Genomic DNA, 16086 nt, shown 5'->3' with positions numbered 1-16086 from the left:
TACAGACATGGACTGAATGTCCACTCAGCAGCTGGACAATCAATAACAACACTGATGATTCATTAAGGGGCAATAAGCAAAACTCAGAAACCACACTAGAAACCAGAGAAATTAATTGTAATACTACACTAACATACACGATACGGTTTACCTGATTCAGTGTTTGAGCCACACAGGCAGCCTGACGAATAGTTTCTGCTTTTATCAGAACAAATGAAAACACTAAACTGGTTTGGGGTTTGATTATTTTAGCATTTCAAATTTTGAAAACGAAAAAATAATTAATATTTGGGGGGGTTGGCACATTTACAAAGTGAGACATAAACAGTGCAGGGACAGGACAGTCTGTTGTCCTTTGTGTTTCCTTTACTAATTCCGGTAAAAGGTTACAGCCAGGTGAAGAAGATGAGATGTTACGTGAACATCTCATCTGGCTGTTATGTGTTATGTGACCTCCAGCATCATGACCTCACAAATGATCAAACAAATCAATTCATACATGAGATTTCTCTTAAGATCCCGTCCACTTCAGGTTTGTACTGTTGTAGCTCAGATGGTGAATTTAATATTGCAAGTTTTAATGTAAGCGTAAAAAGTTTGGAAAAGTCATTTTGCCATATAAAAACAAAGACGGAGCCACAATGGCAAATCAACAGCCTTCCGTAAACGTTACATTTAAGTACAATGAACTGATTTATGGGATAATATCAGATAAGACATCGGATAAAATTTTAATTGATCAACCCCCGATCCCGCCTGGCGCGCACACAGCAGTAAAGGCCAGTGAAGACGCATAAAAAGTTGGGATTTATGGAAAAAACTCACCAGCTGCAAGACACATTGGCAGCAGCAACCTGAAGACCAGCCCGCACACCACCTCAGAGGCCATGGCTCCGGGCGGCCCGCGTTCAATCCAGGTGAAAGAAGCCGAGGATTGTCTCTCTAAGGTTTCTCTTGCATCCCAAACTCTTGCGCGCCGTCAAATCCCAGCTGACATCAAAGTGGTGCGCTCCTCCAGTCGTCCACATCAGCTCTCCCTGATGGCAGCTGGACTCAAGTGGTTACTCCACAGGGAAAGACTGCGCGTTCACCGAAGTTCACCACAGCAGGCATGTCACCGGTAAGCAGTGTCATCGTGACAGTTCAGTCGCCCAGACGGATTAAAGTCATGTTGGCGCTGCTCAAACCGAGCAACGGGCTCAGGTGCGCCAACGGCTGCGCTGGCACAGCGCGTAAAAATACTGCAGGAGAAATGAGCCAACAAGTCCTCAAGTCCAGTTAACCCCTTTCTTTAAAACTACAAAACCACAGTAGAGAGAAACTTTTAAAATACAAGAAGATCTGTTTTCACTTCTTGACCATGAGGCTGTAGGAGCTCTCAGATTGACCGGATAATTCACCCTTCCCGTTTCGTCCCCTTGGTGAAATTTTGACTTTCTGACTTCTGGTGTGGATTGCCTTCGCCAACAGGGGGCTACAGGACGAGCCTGTGATTGACAGCTGCCTCGGCCAATCCGAAGTGTCTGTGCAATAATCGGTCCAGCCCCCTGTGATAATTGGGAACAAGAGGTGGGACGCGCGGATGGAGGCAAATACCGCAAATTTTAAAGGAAAACGGAAATCGGAAATCTTCAGCTTTTGCTTGACGTCAAAGAAATTTATTCTCGTATTTTAGTATTCGACCTGCTTTTTAACTAAACAGACATCAAAGAAGTAAGATTTTACAAAAGAGTTTCACTGCTCAGTGCATCCCTTCAGGTCTGTTATCCAGCTGTTCATCAGAGGGAAACAGCGACGCCTACTGGTTTGAAACCAGCCCGCACAAACAGCGCATACACTTCAGTCTCGTCCCTGTCAGATTTCTCCTCGCAGGCAGGAAAAACTGAACCGTGTAGTGAAAACATCTTCTCCGATTACACTTAATCCAGCTGTGTTCTGAGTAAACCGACACATATCATACCATGATTAAAACCTCAACCCCAAATCTGTTTGAAAATGTCCAAGTCTCCCTCAAAAATGCCGGGGACATATGCGTTGTGTTAGTTGTCAGCCGGATTACGTGCTGAGCTGTGACAGCTGCTGAGGTGTCTTTGAGCAAGAGAGAAACTGAATCCCTTTCAGCTGGACTTGCTTTTGAAGACAGCAAACCCGTAGACCGTGTGGAAAATGTCTTCCTACATGTTGCAGTTAAGAAGGATGTTGACAGAAATGTGACTTTGATATGAAATGTTGTGCATGTCAGTGTGTTGATGCTCTGCTCTCTGCATATTCTCTAATAAAACCAACTAATGCTTTAAATGTTCGTATCAGTAACTAACGACCCACATCAGTCTGGAGACTGATTTCACGTGATTCACAATATTTTCATGACCACAAGACCCGAGGATAAAATCACTCTGATCTTTGGGTCCTGCTGCACAGTCAAGCTCACCAGCCTGCTCAGGGTCTTTAGCCAAGCTGCCAGTGTCTCTGTGGATGGTGATGTTCTGTCGGGTCAGTCCACCTCTGTGGTCCAGGCTGAAATATGTCAGTAACTGCGGGACGGGTTGCATTTTTGTACAAACATTCCTGACACCCACGGAGTGAATTCTACTGTCTTTGGTGATCCAAAAACTGGACCATTTGTCAGTTAGGCTGGCATGTTTGTCTTTTACTGAAGTGTCTTAACATTTATTGATTGATTATTGAGTATCATGCATTGTCATGTAAGCTGATCCAGGCTTCGTGGTTTCCAAAAGCTGACTTTGGTGACAACCCCCCCCAGTGAAATAACTGACACTAAATTACAATGGTCACCATGTTATGTCTGCTAAACATCAGCATTTTGAATCCTTTTTATACATCGAGCAGGGTTATTTGTATGAAATACCTTTCACCATGTTAGCCCACCCAGTGTCTCTGGTCTGAGTCATCACTGTGAAGTATGAACTTATATTATGTTCACATAATATTTTCTTGAGCTTAATTTTAAAATAATGGAAAGAAGTATTTGCCAACATGCACGCAACATTTCCAAGAGGATCTGAACTCCCCCCCCCCCCCCCCACCTCTTTTCTATTGTTAATAAAGATCTTCATTGTCACATCATCACAACTAATTTTTAGGCTTATTTGGGTCTACTGGGACACATTAATCTTCCAGCTTGATCTGATTTAAGACAAATTTATATTTTGATGGTCCCGATTGTTGTTAAAAAACAAAAATGAGCAGTAACCACTAAATATATACTGAAAATGATCTAGCGAAGGGGATATATACATGTTGAAATTACTGTAACTGTTTTTCCATTTTTTCATAGACATCAAAAGCACATAAAACTGCACTTAAGCTTATTTATCACCACTAATAAAAGAAATTACACTGAAGAACAAGCCAAGGAGCGCTGACCTCCTGTTTACTTGTTGTGTAAGAGAAGAAGGAGCGGCCGAGTTTGAACTGAGCATTAACATGCAGTATGAAACCAATCAATCACACATGCTTTGATATATTGAATGTCGATATTGACAAGAAAATGGTCCATGCTGTTGTTTCTCTGAGGTGCATTAGGCAGGAGGAGGAATGCAAGGTATGATGGGAGTCGTCAGGGCCGAGCCAAATGACTGTCGTCAAACATTTCCTCGTTTAAAACAGAGGGCACTTAAGGCAGTAAAGGTCCTGCTTATGATGTAATGAATCATCGCTTGGCCTAATCACCTAAATGCATCAAGTCTATGAAAATAAGAAAAAATAAACAGCTAAATGCTGCTGAGGGAAAAGCCAACTTTGGGAGATCGTCAGCATTGCTTACTGCCAACGTGCGCCCTGAAGAGTCGCTTCTGCCTGGAAAACCAGAGCGGCTGGATGCTGTGCTGCAGCAGTCACGTGGAAGCAGTCAGGGAGTCACCAACGAGGCCCTGAACTGCAGCCAGCCATGATCAATAACCAACCTCAAAACATGTCAGCCCTCCATTTGTTTCTGCTGTTTGAAGTCCGGACCTGCTGATCTAATCCCTCAAACAGATGTGAATCTTAAGTAACTTTGACCTTTGATTCATTATTCATCCGATTCTTGAGAGGGGGGTATTGATAAGCTCCAGAGCCCGATGGACACGACAGTTTTACACAATACACACTGAAGGTTCAGGTCAGTCCATCACCATAATTATTATAAGAGCAACATGATTTTTTTTGTGCCACTTTACACTGGATCCTTGTTGTTGTGTCAAAAATTGCAAATTGTCCCTGACTATGCAGAACATTGAAAAGAGTGTTTTTTTTCTTTTTAAGTCAACAGTCACTAAAGCATCTCTGTGAAGCTCAGCTAAATGCTAATGCCAGCATGCTAACATCCTCATATATAATTGTAGGATTCTGATGCTAGAAGATGTAATTACTATCATGTTCGTGTTTGTTTACCGTGTTGGTATGTAAACATTGTATTGTATGTTAGCACTAAAAAGAAATTGACTGTCAAGGACATGTTGAACAGGCAGCTGTAGTTATTTTGTGCTTTATTTTGTAACCTCTATATATCTTAGCAGCAGCATTAAAGCTAATAGTATTGGAGCTTTCATATGACACAGTCCTCAGCTGCAGATTGAGTTTTCTTTATCTAAAGTCTGTCAAAAAACACTCGCAAAAGTAGAAAAATGATGTAGATGAATAAAAGTATTGATCATCCTTCTAACATCTGGCAGCACGGGAACCTGCCAGCCTAAAATATTCATGTAAATACCCTGAAATTCTTTCTGAATGCTGACTTTGTCGTGATTTCACTGCCAGTCTGCAGCAGCATTTGCCAGGAGAAAAACCCGAATGCACTAAATGAGATTAGCGTCCAGATTGCTTCAGCATTGATCTGCGAGTGAAATCCAAACTGTGTGTGTGTGCTCAATATTTACATGGATGCACTTTCCATGCACTCTAAAGGTGTCTCTGCTTAAGTGGGCTTTTCAGTGCCTTTCTGTGGCGGCTGTGGGCAGCTCGTCTCTTTTGGAATTTAGACAGACATACAGTTTATCCCATACTGTCTCTATCTCTATTATTATTGTTGTTGTTGTTATCATTACACATGAATTAACCTCCTTATAGTTTATGTTTAAAACAAGACTGAAATTGTGCAGGTTTCCTCCCAGCCGTTATGTAATAAGACTATGGCTTTAGGGCCACGCTGGCAGCTTTGTGAGGTTGTACGCACCGTGACACTTGCTAAATGCTTTTAACAAATTACTGATCAGCCCAGAATAGAAAGCACAGCAGAGGCTGATGGGAATATTGAGGGTATTTTGTCATAAACCAAAATACACAGAGAAAATAAACAGAGATTTTGACCTGACGATGCTGTTTAGTGAAAAGTCCGGGGATCACAGGTAAGATTACAAATAATCCTGAGGGGGAGCTGATTGTCTGAACCAACTTTCAAAGCAACCCGTCTACTAGTTGTGAATGTATTCCACTCAAAGTCACACACGTCGGCCTCATGGTGGAGGATCGGCCGAGTCGGTACGATTCAACATCCATGCCCATCCATTCTATAAGATGGGGTAAGAGACACGTTTGACCTGCGCGTGGCACTGGACAGTAAGTCACATGATCACTAAAATTAGTTGGATTCGTCCTTTGAGAACCACAGACGTCTGCACAACACTTAACGGCTATTCATGCAGTACTGAGATACTGCAGTACGGACAAACTGACTCCAGCGTCAGCTCTCACTGTTTCAACTGTTGTCGCTGTGCACACGAAGAGCACTCTGTGCATCAATTATGGGCGTGATGTGTGACTTTTGAGAAGGCAGACAAATGGACAGGGCTAAAATTATTTAACTGCATCAACTGTGTGTTTGTCTTGTCAGAGCGGCTTTAGAAGCTATTTGATATTGCAGATTGAAGAATGGTAATGGCATTCATCAACCGATGTTACGTTTAGTGGTGTCATCAAAGCTTATATCGCCTCAGCATTAGCAGGCAGGAAGATGCTCATGTTAATGCACACATCCAGGATGTTTGGCCTCGTCATAAAGAAATGATCCATTGAGAGATGTTTGGCATTGCCTCTGTGTTGTAACATTGCTTCACATCCTAAAAGACTGACAGGACTCAGACTGGAAGACCATGTATTATTGAGGAAGCCTCAAAGCAGGGAAGAGTTCAGCTTTTAACGCAGCAGCAAGGACCTTTGAGGTCAAAGGTCACGTGGGCTTCTTTCCTCTGGTCCTGCAGCAGGCTACAGCCTCTGTGTTTCCTAACACAGGGGACTTCTGGGGAGGAGGAGGAAAACATGCAGTAAGTGAGTAGATGAGTGATTAATACACAGTTAATAAGATTCAGAAATTAATGACTTTTCCACTCAGAATTATAGCTGTTTTCCCTGTTATTATCTTAAGTATCCATCTTGCTGTTTGTTTTATAAAGAAGCAGACTAATAAATTATTTGAGGTCAGTGACTCCTTCTGGGAACAGACTCCCCGTCCTCTCTGTCTCATATATCATAATCTTGTGATGTTCAGAGTCATGATTCAGTATTTGCGTTGTGACAAAGTGCTGTTTATATTTCTTACATGACTTCAGCCTCTCTCAGCGAGCTGTGAGACAACCAGTTGTGTCCTACATTTCTCTGAATGATCTTCAGTGTTCACCTGAACATGTTGTTTTCAGCTTTGGGTTATTTGTGTAGTTGGAAATAGCAATAGCAATTTCATGGATTACAAGAGCCAGCGGTTAAATCCTTTAAAAAAATGCCTAACTGCAAGTAAATGTCCTACCTTCAGTGTGTGGCGCTAAATGTGCAGTATTTTCATTTCAATAATCCTTCCCCTCTAACGATCGCCGTGTCTCAATACGACAGAAGTGCATCAATATGTGAGCTTTATAAAGCAAAGGAGGAATTATGCAAATAATGAAAACATCTCTGAATGAAAGCAGGCCCAGAAATATAAAAGTCAAATGTTATTTGAAACATGGCACATATTTTTATTTTAGCAGTGTTGGACGAAGTAATCAGTTTTTTTACTTCAGTAAAAGTATAATCATGTTACGTATTCCACATGCTACCATCAGATTAGTATTAGACCTGCTCATTTATGAATACAAGACAAGGATCTTACTGTTGCAGTTTTATTAAAGGCTGCAAGTACTGATTATCATCATCATAGATTATTCAATAAATTGTTGATTAATTGTTAAATTGTGTGGTTTCAACTTGGGAAAAAAACAAAGATAAGCTAAGTTCAGTACTTGCGTAAACATTTTACTACTGCATTTGTTTCCCCTCCAGAGCAGGTAAAACGTCTCTGAAAACAGTAGAGTGAAACCATATTGCCAGTTTGATTTGATTGGTTGGTCTGGTGTTTTTGCCGTCATGCCAGTCGAACCCAGCAGAAGGTATCTAACTCATTTTTAGAGCCCTTCTTCCACACCTCCTCTCATTTGGCGCCAACACGAGAACGTCTTTTCCTCCTGCTGCCGAACAGCTTTAACAGTACAGCTGCTCGGCATCACCTTCACCATCAGGAGAAAAAGCACAGCGTGAAGATGGCTCGCCCAACACAACATCAAACCGGTGAGTGGTTTATCTCCTGTTCCTGCTTAACGTTCATTAGCCGCCTAATGCACGTCTAATCTGATTCTAGTTTCAGTCATTAAAAACACAAACAATACTTTCAAAAAAACAGCCCCTGATTGAAGTCGAGTCCCATCCTGTGATATAATAACCTCGTTAAGCGCCGCATATTACCCATGAAAAACCCAGCCAATCATCAGGCCCTGCATTAGGTGTAATGTGATTGTAGCTGGAAACTGAGTGTGTTTTTTTAAAAAAGTTTCCCGCTGAGCCTGCAAAATCTGCGACACTCGACACAGATTTTAAACGATCCCATTTTAATTTGGATGACACTCGTGTATTGATCACTGTGGTGGAAAGCACAAAAGAGTCATCAAAGGAAAGGAACTACATGAATATAAGACATAATAAAGCACTTGGAACAATACAGATGAAGCAGGAAAAGCAATACTCTTCATGTACAAAATGTGAAGTCTAAAGTTGTTACTTTCACGTGTTTGCTGTGAAAAATAACATTTTCCCCTTTTTATTTGCTGGAAATTCATAGACTTTATTTTGAAAATAAAAATCCCTTCAGCTCTGAAGATTATCAATAACTTGAAGTGTTACTGGTGCATTAACAGAGACAGTAAGCTGCAATATGAAAGTCATATAGACATTAATGCCTTAATGATTAAAATTCAGTAATATAATCATATATTATAATTATTTTTTCTGAAATGGTTCATGTTGCCTAATCACTACTACTGTATTCCTTAATACTTGATAACTGATACTAATACTTTTACGTAAGTAAAATATCTGAGTAGAACTTCTTCTTCATCATGACTGATAAAGGGACTGTATTAACAGCCGCTCAGTGGAGCTTGTCTTTGCCGCGGGAGCCGGCAGGGGGCGCTCTGTGTGTGCGTCTCATGAAAGAGAGGAGTCAACATGGCGCCTGCTGCAGCCGCGTTGGTGCTGTTTTGTTTAGCATCATTTTCAATTCAAATGAGCTCTTCCAGACTTTTATCTGAGCCTTGTTACAAGCCCATCAGAGACGACAGGCCAGACTTTGTCAAGTGAGTGAGACTACTTTTGGTAACAGTGACACAGGTTCATAATTTGGACTTGTTTACTTCTGAGTGAACTAACGTTAACGTTTGACGTAAACGTTACATTCTTGAGAGCTATATCGGACGACTTTGAAAATATAGTCAGTTATATTTTTTGGTCATTAATAGCTTATTACTATATAGCTTATTAGCCTTCATCTGTGGTTACGACTTAACCCATACAACTAGACAAATACGGTTTTCCCAATCTTATATATTAGCCAGTAGTGGAATTACAGTAATCTAACGTTAGGAGTTAGTTACTCACCCGGATGTTGTAATAATGTAATAAGCTAACGTTAGCTTCGTTAGCTTTAACAAACGTAACTAATAACGTCACCATAAAATCACATGAATTTAAGAACTGATTACTTTTAGGCGTTCTTGTTTATTTTCTCTACTTCGTTACTTTTGCTCGGTTGTAATGTATTTCCAAATTTCCTATGTTACTATTCGGTCTCATAAATTAAATCAAAACCTTAATGGGACTGAACCTTACCTGATCAGGAGTACCGTCAGCTGCTCCAAATGGCCAAAAGTTACCTGCTGTATTACGAATTAAAGCACAGTAATATTTTATCTCTGAAATGTTCCTTATTTTTTTCATTAAGCAGCCATAACAATTTAATTAAACTAAATGTAACTTTTAGCTTTTTCAGATTGAAAAGTGACTTTTGTGTAATATGTGTTTTTATTTGTTTGTTTGTTATATCATAGATGTACTGCGTGTTTCGGCTGACTGGTCTGATTTCTCTTGATAATATTAATGATCACAGCTTGATGAGAGCCTCCTCATTTACTTATTTTAGGACACAGGCTCGCCCACATGAGTATGTGAAGGTGTCGGACCTTCCTCTGTCCTGGGACTGGAGGAACATCAGTGGGAAGAATTATGTGAGCGTGACACGAAACTAGCACATTCCCCAGTACTGTGGGTCCTGCTGGGCCATGGGAGCCACCAGTGCGCTAGCTGGTAACCATGGCAATGGAGGGAGCAAACAAGATAAGAATAGAAGGATGGATAGAAGATGGGATCGATGTTATGTGTATTTAAAATATATTAACACCGTTTATCCGCTCTATATATAATATAGATCTTAGACTTGTATATTGTGCAGTTTTTATTGATTACGCAGTATTGTTTGATTCTGGCAGAGTGAGCATGGTGAGCAGCATCCATCGTGCTCACTGGCAAAAGAAAGAAAAGGTTGTGATCTCTTGAGGAGATTTTTCCTTTTCAATATCGTAGTGTATGTTATTCTTTCCCCCAAGACCGTATCAACATCAAGCGTGGAGGAGCGTGGCCATCAGCCTACCTGTCAGTCCAGAACGTGATCGACTGTGGAGGGGCGGGCTCCTGTTATGGGGGAGATCACCTGAGAGTCTACGCCTATGCACACAAGAGAGGCATTCCTGACGAAACCTGCAACAACTACCAAGCCAAAAATCAAAGTAAAAAACACATCTTTTTGGACACTGGAGTTACACTGTATGCCCAAACATATGTGGACACCCTTTGTATTTCTGCTCTGGTTCTGTATTTTTGTGATGGTTTGGACTAGACCAGTGAGAGGAGTCCTAATGCCTCAGAATGTTGTGTGATATCTTAGACCGAAGTGTGTTTCCAGCTCGGTGGCAGCAGTTTGGGAACGTCTTGTTTCACTTTCAAAATGACAGCATGCACTAAGCTGGGTCTGTGAAGATATGGTTTTCCCAGTTTGGTGTGGAGAAATGCGACCGTCCTGCACAGAGTCCTGACCTCAACCTCATCCAACACTTTCAGGATGAACTGGCACATCAACTGCGAGGCTTTATGACCCATCATCTCGTTGACCATCACTGATGATAAATGCACTGCAGCCAAGTTCCAAGATCTGCTGTAAAGTCCTGTAGCAGCACATTAAAATCCATTAGTTTGGAATGAGATGTTCAGCAGCGGCATGTGGCTGTAATGGTTTGGTGTCCACATATTTTTGTCATTATGGTGTATAGTAATTTTATTTTGATATTTTTAAGAAAAGATGTGTGTTTCAATGGGAGCAGGTTTGTTATAATTAATTATAAACAGCATGTTAATGGGTGAATTTAATTTTGAGTCTCAAACAAACTGATTTGACCGCACTGTAAGTCATCATCAGTAATCTCCTGTGTTTGTTTCAGAGTGTGAGCAGTTTAACCAGTGTGGCACGTGCTCCTTCTTCGGATCCTGTGCCGTTGTGAAGAACTACACCGTGTGGAAAGTGGCCGACTATGGAGAAGTTTCCGGAAGGGACAAGATGAAAGCTGAAATTTACACCAACGGGCCCATCAGGTAGAGTAAGTCATCCTCCCCAGTCATTCGTTATGATCCACCCACCTACACCCACCGTGTGAAGTTAGAGATTCAGCCTAAACTTTGCACACAGCGATTCTTAATCATAGTGAAGTTTTTATTAGTAGATATATGTTTAATCATTCTTTAAACCATTGAGAAACGTAACAGGGCCGAGTGTAATTTTGTTTAACTCCGATAAGTCTTGAAATACAGTATATTATATGAATTTAAAGGATTAAAGTATTTATCTTATATCTTACAGACCCTCAGCATGTATCCGCTTTAATTAACACATCCAGGCTTTATGTCTCATAACGATACAGTGACTTTTCCCTACCCTGTCCCGTTATAGTTTAATGTCTCACATTAGCTGTTTTTCTTTAAGTAAAGTTCTGGCTTTGACAGCTTTAACGTGTCTTTCTTTTAATTCCATGCAGTATTAAAACGGTCTCTTCAATGCGCTTTCCTAATATCTGCAGATGTGTTGGATGAAACTTCTCAGAAACTCCTTCTTTTGAAGCGTATCGGCTTAAATGAGAGTTAGTGAGTGACGTGAAGTTCAGGGGCTGCAGCTGTGAATCAGCCCTGTTAAACGTTTTAAAAAATACAGAAAAGGCTGCTGGAGAAATTTGTGTTTGTGAGTAGAATAAAAAAAACTTTTTGTGAAGAATCTGTGAGATTGATATATATTATTTATGTCAGTTGTGACAAAGACCCTGTGGGGGAAAAACAGTTTTTGTGATCATCTGACTGCAGACTGAGAGCAGAAACTGTGAGTGAAACTTGGCACTTACAGTTCCCACTCTGCATGAGATAACTTTAAATTGCAAGCACAAAGTTTGGCCCTACGTTTACAGCCGAAAGCACGGCCAAAAATCTTGGACCTTTATTTGAGCGCACAGTAAGGCTCCTTCTGGGATTCATCACTGTAGCGATCAAAATGCTGTGAAAAGAGAAGCAAAAAGAAAGATCTGTGTAAGCGTTTGAAGGACTTGAGAATCTGTTGACTCTGTTTTTCAGCTGCGCCCTGATGGCCACTGACGGCCTTGAGAAATACTCCAGAGGGATCTTCTCAGAGTTTCACCCGCTGTCTTTGCCCAATCACATCGTGTCTGTGGCTGGCTGGGGGGTGACGGAGGACGGGACCGAGTTCTGGATCGTCAGGAACTCCTGGGGCGAGTTCTGGGTCGGTCTCTCGTTCTGTCTGTCCCACACTCTGCCTGTCTGACGTGCTGTTCATCTTCTCTGTAGCTGCAATCGGCACGCTGAACTACTTTGCAAGTCTTTTAAATAGAAATTTTTCCGGGAAGAACAGGCAGTGTTTGTTTCACTGATGTTGGGTTGTTTGCATACAGAATAAATGATCTCTTTTTTGTTCTCAGGGAGAACATGGCTGGGCAAGAATCGTCACCAGCGCCTACAAGGAAGGAAAAGGCAATTGGTTCAACCTGGGTATTGAGAAAAACTGTGTGTATGCAGACCCAATTGTATCAGAATTAAATTGAGAGAGAGACTCTAGTTTATTTGTTGCTTTTTTTTGACTGCTGATCAGTTGGATGGTTTGGAAAATTAAAGGAATAAATGAAACAGTTTTGGAACATAGTTTTTGTGTTTGACATTTGCTGTTTGACGTAAGGTTTTTGGCAAACTATTTTGTGGACTGAAGTCTTAGCTGATTGGGCTTTGGAGGTGTCAGTATTTGACTTTGTCTATCTTTGGACCGAGCTATGCTAGCTGCCCCCCCACTTCCAGTCTTTACGCTAAGCTAAGCTAGCCAGCTGTTGGCTCCAGCTACATATTGACTCACCTTACAGACATGAGAATTAAATCGATCTTCTCATCTGATTCACTACAAGGATGCAGATAAGCTTACATCTCAAAATGTTGTATTCCTTCAAGTTAAAGGAGAAAGACAAGCTCCACTTTGATGTTCAACTTCTAATTTTTGCATTCACTTTTCGTACTTCATTGAAATGCATGTAAAACTTTTGTTGGATGAAGTAATTGCAATTTTAGAGCTATCCACATGGGTTTTACAAGCTTAATCACATTCAGATGAATTAATATTCAGTTACACAGTGACACAGCGCATAACATCTGCATCACAGCAGCTTCAGCTGAGGGTCTGCAGGCCGAACGCTCAGACCGATTTAACACGAATCAGGTCTGGTTGGACTGTCTCGGAGGACCAGCTCGTACTGTAACAAACCACCTCCAACAGAAGCAAAGCGGCTCGTTTTTCCCAACATGCAAACCTGATCCACATGGAAATGTCTTCACTGTCGCCTTCATTTGTTAGGTTAACGATGGGTGTGTGAGTCAGCGTCTCCCACAGAGCTGTAGAAAAGAGGACCAGTGAAGGACACTGAGGTGTTTCAGTGTACAAATGAATGCTTCCACTTAATGTGTACGTCAAAGACTGATTTTATTATTTTTTAGACTCGGCTGTGTAATTTTTGCTGCTTATAACTTCTGTTTCTCAGCATGAAGATCTAATTGCTGCTTCAGAGCCTCCTCATCAGGATGAACATTCTGCTTGAGAAATAGTTGATTTGTTTATTTCCTGGTTAATGTTCATTAAGGGCAAAGATTGTTGTCTTTTATAGGCTTTTTATTTGTGAACGTGTCTCATGAAAAGAAGTAGAAAAACCTTTCATGTAACAGGAAAAATCTTCTTCATCTGTGCCATTAAAATCACATCAATGAGCCATATCACTGCTCCGTGTGACATCTTTATTATCAGGAACATGAATCAGTCTACATTTATTTTATGTAATTGATTTGTTCATTGTCTCGGTACTCCTGCAGTGCGCTGGCTTTGCCCTTTCAGTAGCCTCGCTCCTTTGGTACGTATGAATACAAGTGCGTCTAATCGAAACTGGGTTTGGGAAGTCAGCTTATGAGAAATGCAGCTTAGCAGTTAACTGTTGAGGCTGGTGTTTGTAAAACATCAGCTACAGCCCTGGCGTGTTAGTAGAGCAGTTACTGCAAACAGGGCCCACATTCCTTTAACATTTCATTTCCAAACATGCACGTCTAAGGAGTAAAATTCCTAATGTTAGACCAAACCTCGCACAATTTTTCAACCAGATTTCAATCTCCACCAAGGCTGCTCACAAATGTGCAGAAAACCTACTGAAGACATGCCCTCAGTGTCCCCGATGGCAGCCAAGACCCCGACTGTGAATGAGAGCCAGATTTGTAAAATAAAAGCAGGAATTGTGTTTCCTGCATGTTTCAAAGGAGAGTGACTTCAAATTAGAAATTCGACTCCTTGGGCAGGGTTTGTTGGTATTAATGAATCTCTCAGTATCTTCTCATTGAAACTGAAAGGGTCAAACAGGGCAGCTTTGTTACTCAATTGCAGAGATAAAACTATGCGTTTGAAGGGAAGTTTACAGTTTAATGGAAATACTCGTCCTCTTCTTGTCCTGAAAGCTTGCTGTGCGTGGAATAAAGCCAGACTCCACATCTGGAAGGGGTCTTTTGAGTCTCCACCCTGTGTCAAGAGACAAAAACTGTTCTGTTAAGGAACAAATCATAAGACTGAAAACTGAGATGCTTTTCGCTTTAATCATGCTATTTATGCATCAGTGCTTCCTCTGTGCTGCAGCTGTTGCAATGCTCTGCTTTTCATAGCTGCAGCTTCCTCCTTCTGCACATCACATGTTGCTGCGAGAGGAAATGTTTTCCGGTCGCCATGCCCGAAACATGGCTTTCCTGCTCTTCTGAGCATGTTTAAGCACAACACTCCCAGTGTGACCAGGCGTGCAAACCAGCAGGTTCAGCAGGTAAGGCCACTCTAAGGCCATAATTAGAAAAGTTTCGTTGGAGCAGTTTCCTGTATGAATGACAAAAGAGATGCGCACACACACACACACACACACACACACACACACACACACCAAGCCCTCTGCTGCTGATTGGATTTCTGCTCTTAATCACCTAATCTTATTTGTCACATAGTTGTTTGGCTCCTTTCCGCCTGCTTTGTGTTTCTGAGCTTGTGTGGAGGAGCAGCAGGGTTGTCTCACTTTGTCTCACGAGCGTTTACCACTAGTCATAACTGGGCTTCTTAACACCTTTCAGCTCAGGTGTTTTAAACCGCCAACCCCCCCTCTCGCGTCCACTCGTCCTCGCGCCCGCGCCCGCGCTCACACACACACACACACACACACACACACACACACACACACACACACACACACACACACACACAACAGTCAAGCTAGCGGATGTTACCTTGGGGGCACCGGAAGTTGGTCGGATTTGTCTTTAGCTTGAGGTTTGAGTTAGCAAACGTTTGAAAGACATAATGCGTTACCACCGTGACTTCCTCAAAAGAGGTGAAGGTTGCCCCTAAAAACACGACATGCACGAGTGTAAATTAAAGTGTATGTTTGTCAGGTGACAATAAACCGTTTGGGCGAATTTCTCCATAAACTAGACTAAATAAGTACGAATTTGAATTTGTTCTTTCCATTTTCTTGCTACCTAATACGTGTAAGTACTTTACTGCAATTGTACAAGTATTTTACACCTCAACTCAAATTACTGTGATTACAGCCTATTGATGTAAATATAGCCTTTGCTGAAATAAACTCAAAATCTCGATCGTTAAACCCAGCTGTCCAAAAAAAACAGTGACTATGGCCTTCAAGATGGCTTGAACAATGGCTGCCCCTGTGCGCTGGTGTACATTGTCCTATGTTATATGTTGATTCAGTTTTATGTTTGAAGGCTGCTTTTTTAAAATATTTTTTATTTCTATTTTATGTTATTCTTTGTAGTCTTTTAAAAGGTTACTTGTTTTCCTAACTTAATGTGAAAACCAACTTGAGTGGGTAAACCTAATTTGGATTTCGATTCTGTAGTAAAAAAAAAAAATATGGCGACAGTAGGCCTGTTACCCTGTAGTTTTATTTTGACATTAGCATTAGCATTAACCAAAAATATGGCGACAGTAGGCCTGTTACCCTGTAGTTTTATTTTGACATTAGCATTAGCATTAACCAAAAATATGGCGACATTAGGCCTGTTACCCAGTCAAGTTTTATTTTGACATTAGCACTAGCATTAGCATTAACCAAAAATCAGAATCAGAATTCCTTTATTTATCCCTGGAGGGAAATTCTTGAA

General features: G+C 41.2%; 3 protein-coding genes across 6 annotated transcripts in view; 1 reads left to right on the top strand and 2 right to left on the bottom strand.

The window, feature by feature from the left end:
- LOC124069088 (piezo-type mechanosensitive ion channel component 2) overlaps positions 1-1468 on the bottom strand; it is a 69614-nt gene extending 68146 nt beyond the window's left edge. For 2 of the 3 annotated variants that reach the window (XM_046407837.1, XM_046407838.1), the window contains exon 1: positions 826-1468. In XM_046407837.1, the coding sequence (XP_046263793.1) occupies positions 826-889 (64 nt within the window). In that variant the 5' untranslated portion in view covers positions 890-1468. The remainder of the gene's footprint in view (positions 1-825) is intronic. The other variant, XM_046407839.1, reaches the window with a different exon arrangement.
- Positions 1469-8434: 6966 nt separating this feature from the next.
- LOC124069015 (cathepsin Z) lies at positions 8435-13659 on the top strand. Its single transcript, XM_046407700.1, is given in 6 exon segments — positions 8435-8600; positions 9443-9606; positions 9906-10085; positions 10794-10944; positions 11968-12133; positions 12330-13659. Coding segments are annotated over 6 exon segments (912 nt in total). The 5' UTR covers positions 8435-8472; the 3' UTR covers positions 12453-13659.
- Positions 13660-13945: 286 nt separating this feature from the next.
- The window catches only part of LOC124069012 (guanine nucleotide-binding protein G(olf) subunit alpha), a 53707-nt gene continuing 51566 nt past the window's right edge, over positions 13946-16086 (bottom strand). Inside the window, exon 12 of one of the 2 annotated variants that reach the window (XM_046407693.1) lies at positions 13946-14446. In XM_046407693.1, the coding sequence (XP_046263649.1) occupies positions 14201-14446 (246 nt within the window). In that variant the 3' untranslated portion in view covers positions 13946-14200. The remainder of the gene's footprint in view (positions 14447-16086) is intronic. The other variant, XM_046407696.1, reaches the window with a different exon arrangement.

The sequence above is a fragment of the Scatophagus argus genome, chromosome 13, assembly GCF_020382885.2.
Source record: "Scatophagus argus isolate fScaArg1 chromosome 13, fScaArg1.pri, whole genome shotgun sequence".
In the NCBI taxonomy this organism is placed as follows: domain Eukaryota; kingdom Metazoa; phylum Chordata; class Actinopteri; family Scatophagidae; genus Scatophagus; species Scatophagus argus.
This window is presented reverse-complemented; position numbering and strand designations above follow the sequence as displayed.